Source organism: Drosophila willistoni, assembly GCF_018902025.1.
Source record: "Drosophila willistoni isolate 14030-0811.24 chromosome 2R unlocalized genomic scaffold, UCI_dwil_1.1 Seg167, whole genome shotgun sequence".
Taxonomy (NCBI): Eukaryota; Metazoa; Arthropoda; class Insecta; order Diptera; family Drosophilidae; genus Drosophila; species Drosophila willistoni.
The window spans coordinates 12431209-12457099 of record NW_025814050.1 but is presented as its reverse complement, the minus strand read 5'-3'; the positions used below and the strand labels follow the sequence as shown (position 1 = coordinate 12457099).

The 25891-nt window shown below is 35.3% G+C and overlaps 2 protein-coding genes across 2 annotated transcripts; one reads left to right on the top strand and one right to left on the bottom strand.

Annotated features, from left to right (window-relative positions):
- The first annotated feature begins 9128 nt into the window (after positions 1-9128).
- Positions 9129-9938, top strand: LOC6642067 (Golgi-associated plant pathogenesis-related protein 1). The gene is made up of 3 exons (XM_002064805.4): positions 9129-9450; positions 9508-9734; positions 9801-9938. Exons 1-3 carry the CDS (start codon positions 9256-9258, stop codon positions 9892-9894), a joined length of 516 nt encoding a protein of 171 aa, XP_002064841.3. The 5' UTR covers positions 9129-9255; the 3' UTR covers positions 9895-9938.
- LOC6641893 (protein PRY1) lies at positions 9923-11177 on the bottom strand. Its single transcript, XM_002064804.4, has 3 exons — positions 10569-11177; positions 10288-10514; positions 9923-10223 (listed from the first exon to the last, which is right to left on the bottom strand). The coding sequence occupies exons 1-3, from the start codon at positions 11121-11123 to the stop codon at positions 9965-9967; spliced, it is 1041 nt and encodes a 346-aa protein (XP_002064840.3). The 5' UTR covers positions 11124-11177; the 3' UTR covers positions 9923-9964.
- Positions 11178-25891: the final 14714 nt, after the last annotated feature.

Below are 25891 nucleotides of genomic sequence, written 5' to 3'. Positions count from 1 at the left end.
AGACCATGTACCTATATTCATAGGTATATATGTGTATTGGGGATTCAGGACATATGTAAGTTAACAAGTAACACTTAACATAGGATATTTTATAAGTTCATAATCTACCCTCGCTATCGCGTGCTCCATAAGTTAAGTAGCAGCCCTCGCGATTGCGACATTGTATAAATTGTATCAGCGCGCTATAGCTGCAATGGTCAGCGACGGTAACCGGACACTTTTGTTTTGCTGCAAGAGTTTCCGTTATCGCCGAAGATTTGCTGAGTCGGCTTGCCGACCATGACATTGTGGCATGATGCGAATTTTGGGCTTAGCTTAAGTGAAATATTCTATGTATTAAAGAATCAGTTTGAATACAGCGCTCTTCCAGTAAGTCGCTTAAATAAATATTCACTCCGGCACTTAGCCGTAAAATAATTTGTTTTATTGTCTGAGCCCAAGGCCAGCAATAAGAGGCTCAGTTTGCCTCTCAACCTAATCTTCACCCTTAACAGGACTGGAGTATCGTAATTGGCGCCCAACTAGTGGTCGGACTCCACATCCACCAATAACCAAACAGCAGCACAGGAGCTGCAACAAGCAAAAAGAAATAAGACAGCAGCGAGGGAGCTGCAAGTGACCAACAAAAAATTAAGACAGCAGCGAGGGAGCTGCGAGTGACCAACATAATAAAGAAATATTTTTTTTGTGTTAGTGGAATCATGTAAGTGGATACTCTAGCCAAAATTTTTTCTTATACAAAATTCTTAATTTTTTGTAAAAATTAAGTTAGTACTTGTGAGTGTTTAATATTGCAACAGATCATAATTAATAACAGTAATCTGAACTAGGTTTCTAAAACTTGTGAGAGTGACTGCCTTGAGAATTCTAGGTAAAACAATTTGTCATCCAGTTCGTTAATAAAATTAATTCGTGTTACTTTCTGTGTCTAAAATTGTGCTATATCAATACATACAGTTCTCGTGGTTCAGAGCTACAACGTAATTCGACCCGTTTTGCTTTTCGCGGCCACTGGCCTGCGCATGTTCAGCCAATACAGAACACCTCGCAAGCACTTTAGCGACTCAGATTCCGACTGTGACATTCGCATCGAAGCCTCGGCTACAAGACCTCTCCCTGCAGTTTCCCCCCCATTAGGTAAAATGGATCCAGATCAGCTTAGGGAAATAATAAGGTCGGCTGTCAACGATGCTTTAGCTGAACAGGCCGCTGCAAACGAGCAGAGGGAGCGAGCATTGACTCAAAGAATTGATGAGTTGGCTCAACAAATAGCAGCAGCAAACGCTGCCGCCCCACAAATAGCAGCAGCTAACGTTGCCGCCCCACAAGTAGTAGCATATGCTACTATAGAATTTAGAAACGACATTCGCTGTGACGAGCCACTAGATGCCGTCAAATGTTTACCTGAGTTTCCACAGGAAAATATTAAGCAGGTACTCTCGGAGTACTACTTTCCAAAGATGGCAAGAATGGCCAATGAAATAGTACAAAATTGCAAAACATGTGCTAGGGCTAAATATGATAGACACCCCAAAAAACAAGAAAAGATCAGAAACGCTCAGACCATGCTCAGAGCTAGGGAGAACGCAAAGCGGCAGAATAGGGTCTTCGACGTTGGTGACAGAGTTTTGGTCAAGTCCAACCGACGGCTCGGAAACAAACTCACACCTTTATGTGATGAGAAGACAGTGGAAGCAGACCTGGGGACCGAGGTCCTCATTAAAGGGAGGGTGGTCCACAAGGACAACCTAAAGTGACTCCCTTGTCTTTTTTGTACACCTTTTTTTACGCCACTAGGCAAACTCGTATAAGTTAGATATAGTTATTCAACTTACCTCTAGCCACTTGGCATAGTTTAGAGCACGCTAGGTTTACTGAAATGCAATTGATAAACGCCAATAATAGACAGATAGAAATAAACACTAGAGTTCAGGACCAGCTTAATCAGTTAACAATTACTGTCAACAAAATTCTCAAGATAGCCAAAGACTCACAGGTTGACACTGGCCATTTATATGAAACACTTCTGTCTTGAAACAGAATGCTAATGATGGAGTTGCAAAATTTAATGCTTGCTATTACTCTGGCAAAGGCCAACATTGTTAGCCCAAACATTTTGGACCATTCAGATTTGAAATCAATTTGGCTAGAGGAACCCACCAACACTCCCATAGGAGATCTTATGTCCGTTGCGTCCGTAAAAGTTCTTCAATCCATTAACACGATACACTTTATAATTAAATTCCCCAAGATTAAAAGAACTTGCAGAAAGATCACAATTTATCCTGTTATCCACAAGAACTTCATAGTGCGATTGTTTGACAACGTCATAGCCGAATGCGATGGAGAAACCCACACACTGCAGAGTTGCACCGCTTCACCTGGAGCCACATTTTGTCGTCTGGCTTTGGAGAGTTCATGTGCCAAAGAGCTCCATGCAGGTGTCACGGCACACTGCGAGATCCAGCCAAGCAACCTGGAAATAATCACCCATGTAGATGACGGAATCATAATCCTCAACGACGGGTCCGCAAGGATTCAGGTGGACAACGGCACTGAGATCCAGGTACAAGGCACGCATCTCATCACATTCGGAGACCGAGTCGCAATTAACGGGACTCTGTTTTATAATCACAACAACGTGCGCAATAGAGTCCCGGGTATTGCCAATTCTCCCTTGCTGAACATCACTGCCACCCAAGATGTCCTCAGCCTCCCTTACCTACATCGTTTGAATGAACGTAATCTGGAGGTGATACAGCAATTCCAAAAAAACGCCGGAACTGATCAGGCCTATCGTGTGGCATTCATCATCGGAGCCATATGCTGTGCTTTGATCTGCATTGGCCTCACTCTTTGTCGACTCATCGGTGCAAAGAAGTCTGCAATGCAGTTACGAGAAGTCGTCGCCGGGATTGGGTCGGCCGAGGACGGCCTTACACTTGAAGGGGGAGTAGTTAACAAGTAACACTTAACATAGGATATTTTATAAGTTCATAATCTACCCTCGCTATCGCGTGCTCCATAAGTTAAGTAGCAGCCCTCGCGATTGCGACATTGTATAAATTGTATCAGCGCGCTATAGCTGCAATGGTCAGCGACGGTAACCGGACACTTTTGTTTTGCTGCAAGAGTTTCCGTTATCGCCGAAGATTTGCTGAGTCGGCTTGCCGACCATGACATTGTGGCATGATGCGAATTTTGGGCTTAGCTTAAGTGAAATATTCTATGTATTAAAGAATCAGTTTGAATACAGCGCTCTTCCAGTAAGTCGCTTAAATAAATATTCACTCCGGCACTTAGCCGTAAAATAATTTGTTTTATTGTCTGAGCCCAAGGCCAGCAATAAGAGGCTCAGTTTGCCTCTCAACCTAATCTTCACCCTTAACAGGACTGGAGTATCGTAATTTGTACATGAAGAATTTGTCTTATTTATTATTATTATCAGATTCTGGCAACAATTTATGGACACTTTTCCACAATTTATGCAATTTGAATAAAAGACTTATCTGAGTCTTAGCTTGATTCTTGAATGTTGGTATTTATTTATTTAGTTAACTACAGAAAATTGTGAAATAAATTGAAAAATGCGATGAACATTTATCATTTCCAGAAAACAGAAGCACCAGCTGAATAAAATAAATAAAATGTAGAGCCCTCAGCTTAAGGATGTGTATGAAAAAGGCTCTCCATCTCTTATTTTCATCTGAATGCTTTCAGCTGCAAATGTTGACTCCATAAAACTATCAACAAAATTTCAACAAAAATTAAAATGTTTATGCACTTTGTACGTGAGACTCATGTTGTTATTTCGTTTTGCCAGCATTATTCTTTATCATCGTCTCCCTTTCTGTACTGTGCGAATTTGTTTATTGTTTTAATAAATGTCAAAACAAATTTCTTTTGGGAGGTCCTGGCAATTAAAGAATATTTTTCGAGTTTAAACATAGTCACACAAAATGCATTGCACAGGTCGTATGATTAATGCTGGGTTGTCAATGTCAAAAGTAAAAATTCCGGAAACTAGCTTCGGCGATCCGGAATGGATATATACTCTTGCCCTTTCTGGTAGCTCTCTATCTCAGTTGGACAATCCAATAAAGTTCAGAAAAATATTGGTTTAGTTCATTAAAATAAATACGTATCAAAAATCATTAGAAAACAGAAATTCTCCTTTGAATTATTCATTTTCTGTAGGTTAAAATATAACTTTTTTGGCAATTAGAAATACCTCTAACTCAAATCTGATAAATTGTGGACCCCCATTTGAAAGGGTATTAAAATCTTACCACAAAAAAATGAAACGAGTAACTTTCAATGCATTTGCTTTGCATTGACATGATTTATGGAGCCACCAACTGGGGACAATTGGACAATTGTTTCTCCTTTTTTCTTTTTTAAGGTTGTGTGTGTGTGTGTGGTTTTTTTGTAGGGGCGTGGCTGGTCTCTAGTCATTTATTTAACGTATGCGAAAAGTGAATCCTGCTGCGATTTATTCGATTGGAAAAATTGAATTATGCACAATTGATGGGCAACCATTTCAAATGTACTATGAAAATTGAATACTTTTTTTTTTCGTTTTCAAACAATTATCTCTTTAACTATTAACCATGAACTTTGAAATCAAATTCGAACTAGAAGAAAATGTCTAGAATGGGAAACTGTAATTGAAAAGCTTTTCCGCTTTCTTGAAATTCAATTAGTGCGCTTGTTGTTAATGCTGTTTCCCTTCCCCCTCAGTTTTTTTGATGCAAATGTCAATTAACGCTAAACTGCAGTAACAAATCTCTAGAATCCCCCGCACTCTGCTCGTCCTCTCACAAATCTATGATCCCCGTTGTAGAGTGCAGTCAAATGGAAATTTTTTTCTACCTAAAGGACATAAAATTTTGCTACCAAATCGGTTTATGGCTAGAATCGAAAAATGGAGGGCAAAAAAAAAAACTCTGGCCAAAAAATAGTTGAAGGTTGTATGTATATATTTTTTTTGACTATCGAAAGCAACTTAACTCTTCAATAACAACAAGACCACCGTATGAGAATTTATTCGTATGTGACTAGTCCAATTTCCATAGAACGGAACTAGTTTTAGCATACCCTTGCCACTAGAGTTGATTAGTTCTAACAACAATTGGACTACATTGCTACTAAGAAGGCATCTTACTCTTGATCAGTCTGTTTAAAAACCATATAACAACTATGTATGAATTTAGGTTTGTACTTTAGATCATTTCTGTCTACTTACATATCATTTTTAATGTTGCTCTTTTTAAGTTTATACCATTTTTTAAAATTAAGGAAATATTGTTTTAAAGCTCTTAACAAGATTCTCAATTTATGAAATGACCTCTTATACAGAAATTTAAAATAAAACGACCGAATGTAGTTTGGCTCAGAAACTAGTTAAATTCGCTACAAAATTGCATCATCATCGTTTAAGTAACTAATAAGGAAGTAATCTCTTAAATTCAGCTTAATAAAATCGTTTTATTTATTAGGTCTATCAATGTTAGGACCAATTTTTTAAAGTGTATTGAAAATTCGGCACATACAAATTCTGTCTGGCTCTCAATTTTTTGTTGCATGGAAATTGCTTTTGCTTTTAGGCAACCATATTTTTGGCAACCTGCTTGCCTGTTTCTCTTTCCCTAACATTTTGGTCATAAAAGCCAAAGCTAAAATGGTTGCGGCTCAAACGAAAATGCAGCCGAGAACGCGAAAAAAAAAGTGGATTACCAACCGTGGCACCTGCCATCGGCATGGAGACCCCTAACCCACATCCATATGCCCAATCTCTCGTCTATGAAAATGGTGTTTCATGTTCCGCCTGTCGATTTCTGTTCGCCTGTGAAAATGCCCGCCCCTCCTCACACTTTTGCCAGGGACAAGCTTCTGGGTATGTGGAGTGAGTGAGTGCCCCTCTTTGTCTATTCAATTGAGCGGGTTAGCTCAGCGTCAGCTTCTGATGGAGATCGGAGCCCTTCGGGCTAAATGGCTGGATGGCTGGCTGACTGCCTGGCTGCCTGACTGGATGACTGAGTCTCCTCCGTCTGCTGGCCTCATTTTTATTGGCTTTGAGCTCTGATGCAATAAACTTGGTCGAAAAGTTCTCGCGTTCTCAGCCACCAAGCACTTCAAAAGTGATTGTAAAAAGTGCGTACGTGCATTTTAAAAAGCTTTTTGGTCTACACATATATGAGAAAATGAATTTACAAATTGCTTTTAAGGGAATTTCCAATTTGATGAAGAAGTAAAGTCTAAAAGCAAACGGAGTAAAAAGATTAGTCTCAACTATAGCACATGGATAAAATATTTCTAACTCCATTTGTGGTAAAATATCCAACTAAAATTTATGTATTTAGCGAGTTGAATAAGTCGAAAAGATTGGAACATTTGGATATATATATCAAGATATAAAAGGTTTGTTGGAGTGAAATGCAACAAGGTAATATTTTCAAGGTGCAATAAAAAGATTTATTATTATTTCTCGAACTTAATTTAAAAAAAAATTAATTTCAGTGGATACACTTTGTGTTCAATTAAATGAAAATTAAAACAAACAATTCTGGCATTTCGTTGTCCCTTTTTTTAAATCTGCTAAACTCTGTTGCTAAATTAGTAATCTGACTTAATGTTTTGAAAACTATATTTCCTGATTAATTTGTGTTACTTTACAACTTAATTTTCCGCTTTATAGCCCTAAATTCACTAACGAAATTCATGATAAAAATTGTATTTAATTCTATATGAAGATATATATACCTATATATATGTATTTACCTACCGCTTTTTTTTTGTTGCTTTGTTGCTTTTAATTGTTGCTCATTTTTAATGCCAATTTCAATGTGCATTTTTGTGTACTGAATCTGAACATGTGCAATCGAGCGCATCCGGCAACAGATGCTGTGGTTGCCATTAAAACACGCAGGATTCGAAATGTTTGAGTGTATGTATGTACATACATATATACCAATGTGTATATGTATTACGAATTGTATGAAGCCCACATGCTCGATATAGAGAAATACATTAGTACATAGGTGTGTGGCCGGTCATACAATATATAAATAAACGAAAACCAAATTTGCGAAATTAATTAAATCGACAGTGAAAAGTAACGTGTGTCCGCTTTGGTTTTACGCTTTGACTGTGGCCAATTTTGCAAACCCCATTAAATCCATGGAATTGGTAAAAAGGATAATGCGTTGTGTGTGTCTATGTGTGTGTGCGTGTACATCAGATATTTGAAGTAGTGTAATGGAAACCTTAAACACAATGGACATGCTACAATGCTTATCTGAGGTGAACCTATTTTTTGAGTGCATGTAACAAAAACTAATCGAAAAACCGTAATGTTTGTTGAATTTTTGTTTACCCTTATAAATTTAGAGTTCCCGAAATCCCAGTAACCTAATTAGTAAATAGATATGTATGTATGTGTATCTCCCAAGTGAGCAACGTAGAAAACTAATGGCGTATTTTTTACTCCGATGTAACTAGTTCGCTTCAGATGAATAAGGGACAAATTTACTTATTTAAATTTAAAGGGACAAATTTACTTTAAACCTTTTTCTAAGATTCAAACTTGTAATCAAGAGTTCTATGATATTTAAACTAATTGTTCGAGGTGTAGTTGTTGCAAGATATTCTCAAAATATTCTTCTATAATTCTAAAAATCAGATTAGACCGAAGAAGACAATATTTTAACTTGCTTATATAGTAAGAAGAATAAGTTCGTGGTACTAGCTAATAAGAAAATCAATCACCCAACGCTGATGTACTTCTATTGTTGCATCTTGTAGCTAGCTCGATCGGGAAATTTGGGTTTTTTATTTTATAGGGGCTATATAACTCTTAACTCTTTAGCAAACATCAACATCCACATTATACGAAGAAATACGAATGCTGAAGAGTCTAAAGTCTAAAGTCTAAAGTGACTCTTTTGTAATACGGTAAACATATTTTCATATATTTTTTCAAAATGTATACAAAAATCAGACTATAAAGCAAATTTATTAAATGTTAATGTTACTTTTTTAAACTGTTATTAGGTAATATTAATTTAAATCTAATACAATCCAATTGGACAAAAAAAAGTAAGTATTAAATGCGCTCTATTACATTAAGTAATTGAACTTTAAAGTTTAAGTCATTTAAATTTAATTTATTAAATAAAATATAAGCAAAGACAGTTTTGCATGTGGAGTAACTTGATTTGCCCAGCCCACACTTTTGAAGATAATAATACTAAAGTCCGTGTCTATCGATTTTACCCCTTCATCTTAGTCATCTTGATAGTCACACCCAACTGCAACTTTAGACATAATCTGAGATTAGCATTGTGATTGATACCACAAAACCAAAAGGCAATGGAAAGGGAGACTTTGAGAATGCTCAACCAGCTTCCATAGATTAGACAGTTAACAACCTCAAAGTGAAGGCCTGTCAGAGACCGGGCTGGGTATCCTTTACGCTCTTGATGAATGGATTAACCAACATGACGTATGAGTGATGTATGAAGGTTTTTTTCAAGCATTTCCATTGGCCTGGTTATTAATGAGTTAACATACATATATCTATCTCTTTTGGCAAAGACCCAGATGTGTGGCATTAATTGCCGATTGAACTTGTCTGAGTCGGTTCATACTTATGAGCAAATGGAAATGGAAGTGTGCTAAAGGACAACACACAGAAAACTTCATGTGAGATAGAGGATTGGCGGCCCGCAGCCATTAGAGACGCTTCGCTTATCGCCGTGCAAATTTTGATGGCGAAACACTCGGCGGATTGAATAATTTATGTGTGTGTGTGTACGTGTGTGTGTGGGTGTGGGTGTGACATGAGGACGTGTAAGTGTGTGCATTGGGAGGGCAAAGTGTGAATCTTTAATCAGTTGTGCAAATGCAAATGAACGGGCATTGATGTCATTGCTCTAGGCACAGATTAAACTGACGTACAGGGATCAAGGAGAGGAGAAAACTCACCCCTTTGGCATTTAATCATCTCGCTAAGATTATCTCTAGAAGGTAGTTTATGATATGCATTTGCATTTAGTACTCTCTGCAAAAACACTTGTTTATAAATATTAAAATCATTGGGTTTTTCATTTCCCATTGTCAGTCGAAATTTTATTTAAATGTCAATAAGTAAGAATAATTTTGTTTTCATTTTATAATCATATACAATCTTGTTTTCTGGACCTGAGCTCTCTGCACTCTTTTTCTGGCCCTGCCTTAAATTGTGTTGCCGTTATAATGCCGACAAAACAGCAATCTATACCATCAACGCATGCCCGTACACCTGGACCTCGTGGCCAAGATACCAAGGACAATAATGAACGCTTTTTAAAAGAGGTATTTGTGGCCACAAATAAATATAGAGCAATGCATGGTTGTCCAGCCCTAACAATCAACAATGAACTGAATAAATTAGCCCAAGATTGGGCCAATGTAAGTATTAACTACATATAATTTTAATGACCTTTTCTAGTTTATATTTAATTGTAGCATTTGCGTGATAAAAATGCCATGTCGCATCGACCAAATCCCAAATATGGCGAGAATATCTTTCTATCAGGTGGCATGGATGTAACCGGTGATTTGCCCGTTGAAATGTGGTATCGTGAAATAATTAGTTATAATTTTGATAAATCTGATTTTACCCCAACTTCGGGACATTTTACCCAACTGATATGGAAGTCGTGCAAAGAAATGGGTTCTGGTGTGGCTAGAAAGTGAGTTGCATGATGCATTCTATAGAATTTATAAAACAATAAAATTATTGTTCGTTCCTCCCTTAGGGCTGACAGAACATGGGTGGTTTGCAATTATAATCCACCTGGCAATGTGTTGGGTCAGTTCAAAGAAAATGTGCCAAGAAAATTATCAGAATAATCATCTATGATTAAATTTAGAAATAAAATTCACTAGGTCCAGAATTAATGGAGTTTTATTCTTTCATAGACTATGCTAAAAATGTCACCGCTTTAGTTTTCTGGGTTGTGCCTTCTTTAGCTATTATGTAGGTCTTTGTTTTTTCACAAGGTTGCTTTTTTTCGATAAGACATTTGGCCTGTATTGATATTTCTTTGGACTTATTAATTTTATCCAATTCAATATCTGAATCCGATAAAAGCAGTTTCCGTGGTAAAACATTCTCCTTGAAATGCCCCCGTATATTACCAGCTGGATGATAATTACACACAATCCACATACGATAGTCACTAGGGTAGAAAGTGATTAGTTTGTTAGGTAGTTTAGTAGGTTTGGCTCGACCACAAAACCCACTTTGAAGCCATTCCAATGCCAAGAAGTTGGGTTTCCCACCAAACCATTTGGGTAAAATGTCCAGCATAGATATTAAAGCAGGGCCGTATAAAATCATAATTATATTTCTCCTGATACCATAGTTTCATCATGCGTTCCACACAGAAGAGTGGCTTACGGGCGCACATAATATTCTCACCATACGCAGGAATAGGACGAGTCTCGAGCATATTCTCAGAGGCCAAGTGCTATTAAAGATATCTATGGAAATAATTGAATTTATTTAGATTTTCGATTCCTACCTCTGCCCATTCCTGTGCATAGGCGGATAATTTGTCATCCATTATTAAAGGACACGCACAGTGCATTCGTCTATATCTATTTGTCTCCTTTAGCACCGCTTTCTTGATGGCTTTAATTCTTTTTTCTGTTAACTCCGGCTCGGCATTCTGGCACGTGACATTTTCGTTCTCTTTTGCCATTTCCTCTTTACTTGTTGGCTTACACCTTGGTGCCAGACAATTCACTAACTGATCATCCTTGATGAATAGCGTTTGTCTTGCCGCCTGCTGTGATCTTGACCGTGTTCTTCCTTCACGTATACTTAAGTTTGGCATGGAATGTATGCAATCTCTTGGAAGTGGTAACATTTGCTCACAGGCGACATAATTGCGAGAATTCGCATAAATCTTGGTGGGTTTCTGACAAATGGGTGAAATGCAACTCTGACATTTTTCCAAATCTCGAAGATTTCTATCGCATGCTACAAATTTGGCATCATTTTGACGTAACGCGATTGGCAGACTACAACAGCATTTATCTTTGGTCTCTGCGGATGGAAGTTGAAGTAACTCCATTATTTTTTTTTTTAAATTTAATTTTTTTTTTAATTTTTTCAAAGAATATATAATTTTTATGTAAATGATTACTTCAACAAAGGGAAATCCAATTTCATGCTTAACGAAGTTAAAATTGCAGTAAACTGAAAAAAAGAATTAGGAAAGTTTATTCATTTTATATTCATGTAAAAACCCATACAGAAGTTTAAAATGATAGAAAAATTATAAAGACTATATTTACTAAAAAAGAATAATCTCTCTAAAGAATCACAAATGATAATAACGTTTATTATAATAGTTTAGTTTTACATTTAGACTTCTCTTCAGAAATAAGTTACAGAACAAGCAGCCATAAATCTTCCCTAATCATTATTTTCATTTATATTTTGATTCATTTTCAAATTTACTTTATGTTGTAGGAAGTAGAATGCTTGGAAATTTTTCATAAACTAATTTCTTCAAGTGTGTTTACCTTTATGATTTTTTATTTTTGTTGACGCCTTTGTTTCTAGCCGGGCAAATTTAATTTGCCATATTTTTTCTTGGCTGCAACAATTTTACGTCACACATCATTAATTTTAAAATTTTTGCCATAAATATCCGTAGGGGCGTGGCTGACATTTCGCTTTGGGTCACAAAGGTGGTCCCCCGTCAACGAACTGCCTGCCTTTCCTGCCTTCCTGACTGCCTGCCTGTCTTGCCATATCTGTCATTTGAACAGGGAAATTAAAAAAAAAAGAAAATAACAGAAGCATTTTCCATAAAAATTCATAGTCTACTTTCTGGGGCTGAATGGAAGAGGGTGTAGAGCAAATGATCACTTTCTCGCTGTTGTTGTTTCTCGCACATTGCAATTTTCGCATTTTTTTTTTTGGTTTTGTTGTTTCTCCTTGTTGGAGTAAATTTTTGTGGCATGCTGCCAACACAACTTTGACATGACGCCAGAAAATTTACGCCTGTGTGTTTGTGTGTGTGTGCGTGTTTGTATGTGTTGTTGTCACTTGTTGACGGTGTGAAACTGAAGCCAGAGGCAACAATCGCCTGCCCTTCATCGGCTCAATGCTGATGTTGCCTCTAAAAGTGGTTTATTGGGTTAACGGCTACGATGGTGGTTTGCGGTATATGTGGCATGTGGCAAGAGGCACAGAAGAAGACGCAAAAGAGCTACTGCTATACATATATGTGAAAACTTTAATGTTGTGTAAATCAAAGTATAACGAACAAAAGTTTTAAAATTAACTAGATAGAACATGATGACTCTTGATAGCTTAAAAATTTTGAGCATATCACAATAGAAATGAATGGGATTGGCAATTTGTAAGAATTTCTATCTACATATTGCACATGTCTCTAAGTGACATTCATTTGACATTTGAACAGGAAATGTTTATTGGAGTGAAAGGTATTCAGATGCAGCAGCTTGTCTAAGCCAAAACATTAATTTGTTTATATGACACATTCCGAGAGAGAGCAACTACAGGATGAAAAGACAAATAAACGCACTCCAAAAGCTTTAATCAGAAAGAAGAACCAACAAACAAATAAAACTGTTCAATCTAAATAGATAGGTAAATACCTATTTATAGACACAACTACCAACTATTTTCTTTACAATCAATGTAAATATATTTAAAAGAATGGCATTTCACTTGTTTTCCATTCTTCTTTATCCTTTTCAATCTCCTTTTGAATGAGTGTAGTAGTTAAATCTGATTTTCTGGCATTTCCCCTTTTGCCAGTCCGTCTGTTGCTGTGGTCAATGGCTGGTCTTTGTGCCATATTACACCTTGTTTAACGGTTTAATGCATTTTCCAACTGTCAATAAGCCGCAGACAAAAGTTCAATTTAAATAGCATTAAAAAACGAGTAAGAAGAAAACAATGAAAGCGTTTCCTGGCCATGGCAATCCTCAAATGAATGACATCGACTGGACTTTTCACAATGTAATTAAGCAGGCACAAAAGTTTCAGACAGCACCAGGACGAGGTCAACCAAAATAAGTTGCCCAAGTGAAATACTTTAAAACTGATGGAAAAAAAAAACTGGGTAAAAATTTGCTTATCCTTTTATATATACAATTGCAATTTACGTTAAATTTCTCGATGGCATTGTGGGGGAGGAACGTGAAAATGCTGTTGCTGCTTTTCCGCAGGCAACAAGAATCGTAATAACAAGAACATTGCCAAGCTGCTTTAAGGCAAAAGTCTCATTTATTTTAATGTGTCGACGCCTGACGACGTGCAAATGTCTGTCAGGTTTTAACCCTAGCAAAGTATGCAATGTGTTTTTTTTTCTCCCCAACTTTCCTGCATTTTAAAATCTTCTTGCAAATGCAACTGCAGCTCGGTGTATGTGTGTGTGTGTGTGAGTGTGTGAATGCTGTAATTATTACACTGACATTGCAGCTGCTTCTGGTTCTCCAGCTTTGCTCCTGGTTGTTTTTTTCCTGTACTTTCTCTTCCTGTCTCACTTGTGTTCTCTATCTCTCTGTCTCGTTCAATTTGTAGGTCAAACCCATGGCAGACAACAAGGGCCATAACAATGCCAATTTTAATGGTCATTACAATAAAGGCCATAACCATAAAAAATGCAACAACAACAAGAGCAACAGTAACAACAACAACAGAGACAACAACAGGGACAACAACAGTGTCAGCAGCATTGAGGCATCATAAGCATTTATGGGGCTTACGGGTCGTATTAATAATATTCATCTGTGTCCTCAGTCCCCGCAGATCATTCGCTTAAAATGCAAATGAATTAAATTTCAATTTTTAACAACAACACCAACAAATCCAAAAAGCCGTCATAATTTTTTGGTCGCTACTGAAGTTTCTACAATTGAATGCTCTTTAACTACAAAAAAAAAATCAAACAGTAAATATTTCTCCACATAAATTCTTTCTTAGTTTAAAGTTTTGATATTATTCAAAGAATGATTTTTTTTCGATTGCACAATATTATAAATGTTTGACGAAACAAGCATTCATTCAAAATAAATATACTCTTTCAAGTGACTTTGCTTGTCCTTCAAATACAAATAACGAATACCAAATTGGAATAATGCAAAAATTGCATGTTGTTGACAATATTGCTTATGTTTCTTTTTTTCCATTGAAATATACAACTTTGTAGTTGGTTTTTTCTGGTAATATAATTTAAAGTCAAAGTCGATCATTTAAATTATAACATTAGTTTTTCTTGCTTGAAAATATGTGAACGGATTTTAAATAGATTTTAGTATTGAGTACACCAAAATGGTCTAGAATTTTGTTTGCTATTAAATATATTGTTTTTTTTTTGTTTTAATATGAAAACAAAAGCTTTTAAAGATTTAAAAAATTTGTACTCTTTTTTTCGATTTTTTGATTTTATCTTTAATCAAATACTTGATTTTCTGGTTCAAATGCTTACTTTATTTCGAAAACAATATAAATCTATTGTTTTTTATTAACTTAAATTATTTAGCTTTGTTTTAAGTCATAGCTTAAAAGAACTATTATTTTGAAAGTAACATATGATTGAGGATGTCAAAAAATTTTCTCTTCCTATGTAAATCTGGATAGTTACCTCTAAAGCAAACAGTTTTTCACTATATGCTGCAGAAATATTCATCATAAATTTCTTTTAAGCTTTAAACTTGAAAATTTAAATTCTTTATACACATTTAAAACTTTTTCATGAATATTATCTTTAACGACTTTTCATGGTTAACAAAGAACTTATACTTTGAATAAGATCGTTTTTTTCATACCAATTGGCAAAATAATGATTACTTTGATCGGTTAAATAATTGTTATTTAGTAATTTCTCCAATTACTTCCTTTCAGGCATTCCTTGCCCTTTGGAAACTCTTTGAGTCGCAGCTGTTGACTCAATGCTTTAAAATAGATATTTTTAATGTATAAGCCAATGGGTTTCACCTTATCCCTTTTGATTCTTTGCTTATTGCGTTTCAAGAATGGAAATCAGAATTGTATATGGCAAAACACGCGTCGTAATCATTGCCGTCTGTTGCCGTGTCTTCTGGAGCTTCTTCCGTTGTGTTTGCTCTCACGAGATTTACAACGTGACAGCGCACAAACAGTGGAAAGAATGGAAGGGACGGCAGATACCATTCAGGTTGACCCAGGGGTTTCTCAGCACCTGGGGAAATGCCTTCGACTTCGTCGCTTGGCGACACGTGCCAAGGACACTGATTTATATGTTTTCCATTTTTGTTTTATTAGCGGCAGTCTTGTATCTGGTCCTCTCCCTTTGTTTCCTTCTCTTGTGTCACTGTCTTTTCGCAACAAAACGTGCGTGGAATTAATGAGCGTTTCCCCCCGCGTCACATTGCGCCAACACTCGTACCCACAAAACTATTTTAAAGTGCCTCGGCCAACTGGTTGGCTGGGCAAATTAAAATGGGCATGAAATAATCATAAATTGCGCATTGGTGCATTAATATTTCCATCGTTTTAAGTCACACAAGTAACCATTTTCCACAGACATCGCTAGAGGAGAGACAATTGGAAAGGGGGGGCGCGGAAGCGACGGAGACGACTGCGTATATCCTGGTCTTTGGCAGCCATTTCAGTTCATCCCCTCAAACTGTTGGCTATAATTCTGCGTTGCTTTAAACGTAGTTGCATTTTGCATTTTACGATATGAATGGATTGCATGGTTGACTGCAAAAACCAATTCTATTCACAATGTTCTACGTTCTGCTATGCTAAATTCTCTTATATTTCTTCATTTCTAGCCAGTGAACTGATGTTAAAAGTATAGTTTAGTATATTCGGGGTTAAAATTTAGTCTGCCTTTAAGAATCATGGCGGATCCTAAAATACGAAACTAGGACAATTCCTCATCTCAGAAATGCTATAAGCAATTGGTGAAGTCATGTTTCAAAATTTATCAAATAGTTTCGAGCAATATAAAAGTTATATCCAAATCCCGTTCAAAAGTTCTGTAGAGTTTTTAAAAATACATTTTTGTACTTTTTATTGCATACTTGAGGGAACAAATTGCCTTTAATTCATATGTCTAGGACATAAACTGCTCATTTTAGAAGTTTAGAATTAATACTCTAAAATTAATAACTATTTCAGCCCTTATTTATATAAAGCTGAAATAATAAGTCACTAAAGCAAAGCAGTTTTAAAATAAAATGTCTTCAAGTTAAGTTATTAATTTATTAAGTAATGTTGTTAACCTCATTTAGTCTTGAATCTTTAAAAAACTACTTACTTTTTCATACATATGAAGAATGAAGTAAAACAAAAAATTGTATTTGTGAAATTCTCTGATTATTTACCTTTTTACAAGACGCATTTGTTTGCCAGAACTTTATCTGTTATTAAACAGTTTGTAGGTTATGTTTTGGTCATAACTTTATCAGCATGCAAAACAGGAGAACATTGCATCACATACCATCGCATAGCATGGCATCTCATTGCATCCCTGGGGGGCTGCCATCCCGAAAAAGAACAGAGATTTCGCTAGCAAACTGCCGGATAAAGCCGAAAAACCGCGGCGCGCTTTTCATTTCAATTTGCTGCCAAAATGCCAGGAATGAATGCCAAGGGAAGGATATTGTCGATGACTATGGGAATGAGAATGAAATTGAGGTGGAACTGAAAGTGTGGAAGCAAGCACGCAACCATTTGGCCGCTTGTTGGCCAATTTAGTTTAACGTTGCAGCTGTTGGAGCTTCTGTTATCATTCAATTGCCGCCTTCATTGCAATTTTGAATGCCAAATGGCCAGAACTAGAGATGGCACATATTCAGTAACTTTAAGTTTTAAGTGAAATTAACTTGATTAACTTCAAATTTTTCATTTTCAGATATGCAAATATAAGATTAATTTTAGAGTTGTTAGCTGCTCCTTAACTTTTTATTGGTATCTAATACTTTATCTAGTTAATTTTCAACTCAAACTCATTAGTTTCAATTCAAATGTCGTTTGTTATTCTTAATCGACTTAAACAAACGATATAAATTTATTAATACTTCTATTTATTACTGTTAAAAGTTGTGAGTTTAAAAGTTTTTATGATGTGCTCCTCTCTAGAATTTAAGTCAGTGCATCTACAATTGGTCAAGTGTTTTCCGGTCTTTGGTTTGGTTTAATTGGGCAAATAGGGTTCTTCGTTGAAAATGGCCAAAGACCACTTGACTTGCCCAGGCGCCTTTAGTTAGTTTTGCTGGTTTGCTGATTGCTGATCATCATGAAAATTAGCTCAACTAACCCCAGGGCAAAGGCAAACTTGACACCACTTAGAACTGCCCTATCCCCCTTCAAGCACTTTAGCCATCTAACAATAGTCAGTTGTTGACAACGACAACAGCAACAACAACAATCTGCATTCCCTCATCTCGCCCATGATTTTGATCCCTGACCTGGGCAATCTGAATTTGGATTGAAAAGCGGTTAGAATGTTCCAGCCAGACGGGCTTACGTGTTTGGAATTTAAGCGATAGCTTAAAGGGTTTGATGCTGGGGCACGGATCCATCTAATCCTACTGGAAAATGGAGTGAAGTGGAATGAAGCATGTCCACATGCATACCAAATTGGTTTAATTCAATAAAAACAATTTTTCTCATCAACTTGTTTAGGCCAATGGCTAAAACAGTTATGAGTTAGCTATTCCTTTTTTGTTTTCTACCATTTTTATTTTTATTTTTTTTTTTTTTAATAAATTTTTGCTTTTGTTTCCTGGCCTGGGGGCGATTTTCAAATTGTTCGTTTTGTTCAAAAGTCTGGAAAGTAATTGTGTTAAAAGTAAAATCAACGAAAAATGAAACAAAGAAAAAAAAAAGACCGAAACATTGTATACATATATACGACCGAAACTAACTACATCAACAGCATAACGTGAGCTCGATAACATTTTAGTTGAATAAACAAATTTCTTTTGGAAAAGCTAAGCAAATATGAAATTCCATTAATTTAATGAAAGCTTCGGGCTAAGAGATGGCATGATGAAAAGGAGAGCGAATGGACGGATCTATATATATATCCCAGTAAGTGAATTTCATCAACAAAAACTGCAGCCAGGGGTCAGGATGATTAATGCAATTTTTCCCTTACTCAGTGAGAAGAAGCCCAGACAAGTGGCAATCAATAAAGTGATGGGGGAAAATGAAATAATATAAAGTTTTATACAACCCTTTTTTCATAATTTTAATTTCATTTGTTAGTTTAAGACTAAAGTATTTTATTCCTTACATCTTAACAAACAGAAAATTAAAGTTTTTTCGCACAACAAAAATGTTAGATTAGATTAGATTAGATGTCAAATAAAATATAACTAAAAATCAAGTGTTTTGTCTCAAAAGTGTGAAAAAAAACTGATTTTGGACATAGATTAACTAATTTCACTACGTTATCCCGTGGTCTTTTACCCACAACTCAACTTATTTGCTTTCTTGGCAGTTTTCTGAACGCAAGCATAATTTATTTATTAAGTTTTTGCTCTTCAACTGGGCAGCAGATGGTTGGTCCCAAAAAAAAAACTGAGAAATTCTTTTCGCGATGTCTGCAACTATTTGCATGCCTTTTCATCTCACACCATATCGTCCTCCAGATCCTTTTCACACCAGAGAGATTTCCAAGTCATTGGATAAATGCAAACTATGCAATATAATCGCATGATATATGCCTAATCTCTGCAGCAAAGTTTTACATTGACTATGAGTAGCAGCAGGAGCTCAAGGATGGAATGCCGTTAAGTCCTTTTCCCAGGGCGAAGCTCCATGCTGGCGAGTCAATTTCAGCGATTAAATTAAGAATGCATAACTTGCAGGGTTAACAACGTTACAGAGAAATTGAGAGAGAGAGACCGAGAGAATCAGGCAACAGCGGGATACCAGGATAGAAAGTTGAAGTGCAATTGCCCAGGCACGACCAAAAGCTCTGATTCTCAATTCTTTGCTTTCTTTACTTTTTTTTTTTTTGCTCTCTTTGTATTTGCCATTCTCTTTGGCCTCCTCCTATTTCCTTCCTCCATCCTCTGGCTACTTATCTACTTTTTTCAATTTGCGATTTGTTGTTTCTTCTGCCCCTCCCCCTTTCATGAGCCCAGGGATCCATGTCAGGGCGCGTCCTGTTCGTGTTTTTTTTTTCTTGTTCCTTAGCTTGTTTGTTTGTTAGTTTGTTACTACATAGACCTGTGCCTGCTCCTGGACCTGAACCAGGATCTGAAACGTGCTTTACTCTGGCCTGTTATAAACATCTTGTACTCCTTTACTCGTATTTGTTTTTAATGCATTTTTGTTTGCCTTTTCCATCCCAAAGATTTTCCATCTCTCCATCTCTTTTGATTTTTTTGCATTTCCGCAAATAGTTTTCATAAATGTTGTTATTGTTGTTGCTACAGCACCAACCAGATGATGATGATGATGATTGCACCCGGAGTAGGACTTGACTCTTCCAGCCAGCCATCACTTTTAATTTGTTCGAATGTGCGAACACAACCCAACTATAGAAACTGCAGCCGGATCTCCAGACAAGTTACAATAACCATAGACGACAACGGCTAATGGACTCTTTTCTGGTCTACAATGTTGGCACTCTCTCGGTTTATATGCTCCATACTTGTCATGGAGAGCTTAAAATTTTTCAATTTTCAAAAAATGCCTTTCAATTTATTATGCCAATAGATAGGCATAGAAAGTCTTTTTTTTGTACATAACGTAAATATCTTTTAAATTCTAAATTATAAACAATATCTTCAAATTAGTTCTCTATAATCTTTTATGATATATATATTCTATTATTAATTGATGAGAGGAAACAAAACAAGAATTGATTGTTATAAGCTGAGACGTATAAACTCTAGTCAAAATGGAAAGGCGCTAATACCCCAGTATTGGACAACGACTCACACACATGCACACTCGTATAGGTAATTGAATTAAGGTTCACATTCTCACACTGGTCCGTGCAGTTACGAGTTTCCGGTCTTTTTGCCTTTCACTAGAGGAGTTTGTTCGTACATACATACATATGCTTTTGTTTGCAGCTTTTCGCCATTTAAAGTGCAAACATATATACCTCTACATACGTGAGCAAGTGAAAGAGAGATAGAGTGAAAAGTTATAAGCCCAGTTAACAACAGAGCAACAACAATACACAAAAAAAAAAAACCAAAAAGGGACCAACAAAACATCCGCATCCATTTTGTGGGCAAAAAGGGCAACAGCTGCCATTCGCTTTATTGCTGGCTTTTTAATGTTAACAAAGTGCGTACTTTGTTATGTACTTAAAAGGCATTAAGACCAGCACCAAAACCAACACCAACGACTACCATACTCAGCGTATGCTGAACACCATCCGAATCATTAACTTGCATATTTATAAAGTGCACAAATTCATAAAAAATATAACAATATGGAGAACAATGCCAGCATTCGATTATGTACACACAAAATGTCAACAATTCTTGCCACCATCTAAAAATAAAAAATTCAATTTAATTTTCACTTAAACAATTTATTTTAATATTATAATTGCATAGACCCCATTTCTTTTATTCCCCCCCAATTTAGATAAGTGAAAAAACATTAAGAGACAATTGAAAGCACTCTGGATTGGTGGAGAATTGTAGATTTTTTGGGATTGGATAAAGTTGGCTTAAGAATCGCTTTTATACCTTAAAAGGGATGATTCTGTTTTTAACACTCATTTATTTGTTGAAAGCAATCGTTCCCCAGGAAAATATTTGAGTTAACAACATGGAAAGATTCAGGTTCAAAAATCTGTGAATGGGAGGCTCGAAAAACATTTATTTCTTTTTATATGAATAACTGAAACATTTATTTTATAACCGTTTTCTAAAATTGCAAAGTAAATTAAAGATTTTTTTCTTGGTTTTCTGTTTACTTGTCGTCTTTGCCCTTCACAAATACTCAAATGTTGAACTTGAACTGAATTAAATTTTGTAAGTCAAACATGAACTGCAGCGAATATTAATTGTTGTCTCAAGACAGATCTTAATAAAACTACATAAAAAAAATTTTAAAAACCTTTGTAGTGTTTAATGATTTAAATTTGAAATATGATGATTTAGATATTTGTTTGGACAAAATATACAAACATACATTTTTCTTTAACAATTTCTTCGGACCAAGCGAAGCATCTCAAAAAGGTTTTAATTTTTCTAACAAAATATGTTTTTACTTCCCATTTTAATTTCAATATATCCTTTATCTTATGTAAGAATGATGAAGAATATTTGTTGTTTTAATAATTTCAAGCTTTCTTAGACGACAATCAAGTTGAAACTTTGAGAATTATGTGTAAAATCAATAATTCATATTTTCATATTTTGATACATATTTTGAAAACCAGTGGAAATTAATAAACAAAATATATCTTGTCTATAATTTATAAACTTAGGAATAAACTATTAATTATAATTAAAACAAAACTATTAATTATAATTAAAACAAAACTATTAATTATAATTAAAACATAATTCCAAATCATTCAATTAACTTACTAATAACTTACTAAATACATAACAAATGTCATTAAATTCCCTTAACAGTAAGTCAATACATAAAATAATTTACAATTGTTCAACTGTCAGTAAATGTTATTTATTTTTAATATTTAATATTATTTTTATTTGTTTTCGGTTGAATTTTTTGGTTTGAAAAGCAAAATCATTCGGTCTACCAGACTGACAGGCTGAAAACAATTTGTTGGCCAACTCATTCGTCTCTTTTGGGGCTGAAGCAAAAAAAAAAAAAAGAAACGAACCACATGACACACACCACACACACACGCACACACACACATGAGCAACCACATAGAGACTCAAGCTGTCAACACATGGCCTTCCATTGTTGCCAAAATCTCAGAGTTTGTGTGTGTGTGTGTGTGTGCGGACACACTCCAAGGATAAGGATCCGTATCCGTATCTCAGATGGCTCCATACATATTCTTATATTATGCATGCAGTGCAGGGCCAATGGCCAGAAGAATATTCAAAGCATTTAGCAACTCATTGTCCCTTTCAGCAAACCAAAACCAAAAGAAGACGATGACGACAACGACACCAACGACGACGACATACGAAAAATGTATTCATGGCCCCCCAAATTGTATAATTTAAGTTTGCACATAAAATCACACCGCAAAACTTAGAAAGGGTCCAGAAATATAAAAAAAAAAAAACAAGAAAAGTTCAAGCCTTAGAACAAGATGAGAATGCGGCATACAAGTGAACTGACATAGATAGATATAAGTATGTATGTGTGTGTGGAATATCTAGGCCAGAAAACGGAAGATGTTTTGGCCAACCAAATAATAGCCAGGGATGGCCAAACTCATGATATAAGATTATTATAAATATTTAACTATTTGTCTAGATTTCGACCTTATTGAAGTTAATCAAAAATTTGTTTGAGCAGGCTTCAGGTCAATCTTACTGATTTATTTGTAAGACTTTAAATCATAGGCAGCACAAAAGGTGAGCAGGTTGTCTGTATAGCTATTTCAAGAACCACCAAGTTCTATCATCAGCAGACTTCGCTAAAGAATCCACAATTGTAATGGCCATACCATATCTTCAACACTAAAACTAGTTGGGAATTACATATAAATATTGGGCGCGACGATTAGTTGGTTAAGGCGAAGCCCTTTACACTAATTCAGCTGGCGCCCATGGGTATGCACACAAAAAAGGTGGAATCTGCAGTTGCAAGCTTTGCCGTTCTTTTTTCGCTTCATTTAGTTGGCAATGTAATTCCCAACTAGTTTTAGTGTTGAAGATATGGTATGGCCATTACAATTGTGGATTCTTTAGCGAAGTCTGCTGATGATAGAACTTGGTGGTTCTTGAAATAGCTATACAGACAACCTGCTCACCTTTTGTGCTGCCTATGATTTAAAGTCTTACAAATAAATCAGTAAGATTGACCTGAAGCCTGCTCAAACAAATTTTTGATAAATATTTAACTTTTGAACGTTTTCATCAACTTTAATGAATACCTTCTCTATAGTGTTGGGTTTGTTAAAGTTTTAGACAACAGATTTATTTCTTATAAGAAAATTGTTCATCAGAAGGAAAAACTTTCTAATAAGGACTATTAAGTACTGTCTCTTATAAGTTTGCATTTCTTGAAGTTTATCTTCTATCTTGTAGGAGCTAAAACTATAAAATCATTGAACAAATATTTGAATACAGTAAAATATGCATAGACCAGCCATGCTTATCAACCAAAATGAACGATATGTTCAACCCTGAATCTGTTACCTACAAAAAGGGTCTTGTCCTCTATTACACACTTGAGTACTCACAACAAAACCGAAACTCATGCCACTCGACTCCACATCAAATTTAAATTTTCAACAGAAGTACAGGAGGTTGCCACACAGGACACCAAAGACAGGACATGCACACACACACATGCACACATAAATAAATACATACATACTAAATGCGAAAACTTGTGCACCATAAAAATACTATAAAATTGCACAAATAGCATTTGGAAGACATAGGAGATGGTTTGGGCAAAAAGTGCGATATCTACTGACCTTAAAGTGCGTGAGCACATGAACTTTTATGGATTTGTGATGAAGGCGGCGGAGCAGAGGTGGGGAGGTGTTCAAGATATTGTTGTAAGTCATTGTAACCTTTTTGCTTTCCTTTTTTCTTTTGATTCTCTTTATTTTTGTCTACACAATCTCAACACATCGGCCATCAACTTAGTTATGTGGCAACAAATTGGCATTTAAGTTTAAAGTTGCCACAAAAGGGGCCCCTTGGTCATCAGTTTAACTTGTAAGCTGGGGAGACATTTGGACTTAATTAGAATTCTGGCATTCTGGAAATCCACATCACACACAAACGTACACACATAACACACATACGGTTCATAAATAATTTATTTGCCATGAAAATGAACATGAATACGTGAAAATTTAAATAATCAAAGTCTTAAGGGGTTAAGCACTAAAACCCAACAAAAAGAAACTACCTTTGATATATATATTTTTGGCATACTCAGCAATTGGATCTGGGCATAGTTTTGGGCTTTGTCCGATTTCCATCACCTGCAGAAAAGGTTTCCAATGCATAAATTAACCCAACAACAATAACAAACAACAAAAAAAAAAGTGAAATCCAATTCGAAAATGCTAGACAAGTAAATAATTTTGCATACAGTTTTCCTTAGTCCGAGATTTTCTTACGATTTCAAATTTATATCGAATGTTTGATTTGTGGTTTTGCCTGCTATTTATTTGGCACGCTGCCCCTCAAATTGTTTATTTAATTAAGGCAAATAACTGAAATAACAACAAACATAAGTAGTTAACTAATATTGATTGTGAGATGAGAAAACTAAATCAACACGTTTAAATCCTTAAATAATAATTGAATCATTCAGCCAAGTGCAAAGCTTTTGATTATCTTTTTCTACAGAATTTTTTATATTTGAATTTAATGAAAGCTGAGATTCAATCGTTTTTAGAGCGAACTTACAAGAAGGGAAAGTTCTATTAAAAAATAAATTTTCTATTTCTATTGTCTATTTCGCAGATATATTACTTCGATTAGCCAAAACTAGGACAGATTATTATGGACAAACTCAACTCTACATTTTATTTATTCTTTAACCTTAACTAACTAAACTAACTTTCCAATAGGAAAAAAAACCAACCATTTTGCAGTTTTTACTACTTTTCCTTTTTTTTGGAATTTTTACAATAATTTATTAGCCAGACAAAAAAAAAAACACCACATACCTACATTTTCGAACTTTCATACATGTAACCACAAAACTTGTTCAACTTTTTTTGGTTTCCAAAAATAGACTTATTTAACAAAGCCAACCTTAAACTCAACACCCACACAAGACCGAGACCGACGACAACTTTAATTAAGTGAAAATTATGTTACCAAGACAAGGAAAAGCATCGCATATTGGTTCACTTAGTCGGACACACGTGGCGTATGAATAATGTAAAATGTCAACTAATTAAACCAAGTAAAATGCATTAACAACAACTTGGCCAACACAAGGCTGCAGCCAACAATTTTTTGCCCAACATATTGTTTGTTTTAATTAAAAATTTTTGCCAAAATATTTTATAAGCAGCAGCAGCAGCAAGTAGAGTGGTTAAAGAAAATATTATGGAATTATCTAAAAAGAAAGTTAATGTATAAATTAAGTAATGAAAATAATATGAAATAAAAGTGAAATTTCATACCTTATTTATATTTTAAATAGGAATCATATCTTGCAATCTCTTCATATTCCGTGTCATCTTCATCCTCGGGATCATCATAGAACGTAGTCATATTGTCTGGTATGACCAAGGTTGATAGCATCAGAAAAAGTATTAAAACAAAAAGAAACATGTATATGTGTGACATCATTTTGTTATTTTCTTGTTGAAATACTTTGATTTCTATGGATATGGTACTATGATTTCTTAACTAATAGGCATCATAACCCTCAGCATCTGGAAAATCATCATCGTTTTCGAAAAGCTTATCGAATGGCCCTACTTCTGGTATTGCAATGGCTGTAACAATCAACAAAATATTGAGGATATAAATACAAATATTTATAAGCTTCATTTTCTTAAGAATTGATGTTTCTAAGTTTAACGCTTCAATCAGACAAATTTTTGATTAATTTTGAAAATATATATAGATCATATTTGAGAATAATAATGTTTTGGAAGACAAACATGCTCCTTTGCAAAATCTTTTGCAAAAACTATGATTAATCTCAACATCAAAGATACACATCAATATTATAAAACATTTTTGGTGCTAA

What these genes read in the sequence shown, in the direction of transcription:
- LOC6642067 (XM_002064805.4), top strand. Translation starts at nt 9,256, where the DNA reads ATGCCGACAAAACAGCAATCTATACCATCAACGCATGCCCGTACACCT. An exon ending in TAGCCCAAGATTGGGCCAAT is followed by an intron (nt 9,451 to 9,507) that starts GTAAGTATTAAC and finishes ATTTAATTGTAG; the next exon opens with CATTTGCGTGATAAAAATGC. An exon ending in GGTTCTGGTGTGGCTAGAAA is followed by an intron (nt 9,735 to 9,800) that starts GTGAGTTGCATG and finishes TTCCTCCCTTAG; the next exon opens with GGCTGACAGAACATGGGTGG.
- LOC6641893 (XM_002064804.4), bottom strand. Translation starts at nt 11,123, where the DNA reads ATGGAGTTACTTCAACTTCCATCCGCAGAGACCAAAGATAAATGCTGT. An exon ending in ATGCACAGGAATGGGCAGAG is followed by an intron (nt 10,515 to 10,568) that starts GTAGGAATCGAA and finishes TATCTTTAATAG; the next exon opens with CACTTGGCCTCTGAGAATAT. An exon ending in GGCATTGGAATGGCTTCAAA is followed by an intron (nt 10,224 to 10,287) that starts GTGGGTTTTGTG and finishes TTTCTACCCTAG; the next exon opens with TGACTATCGTATGTGGATTG.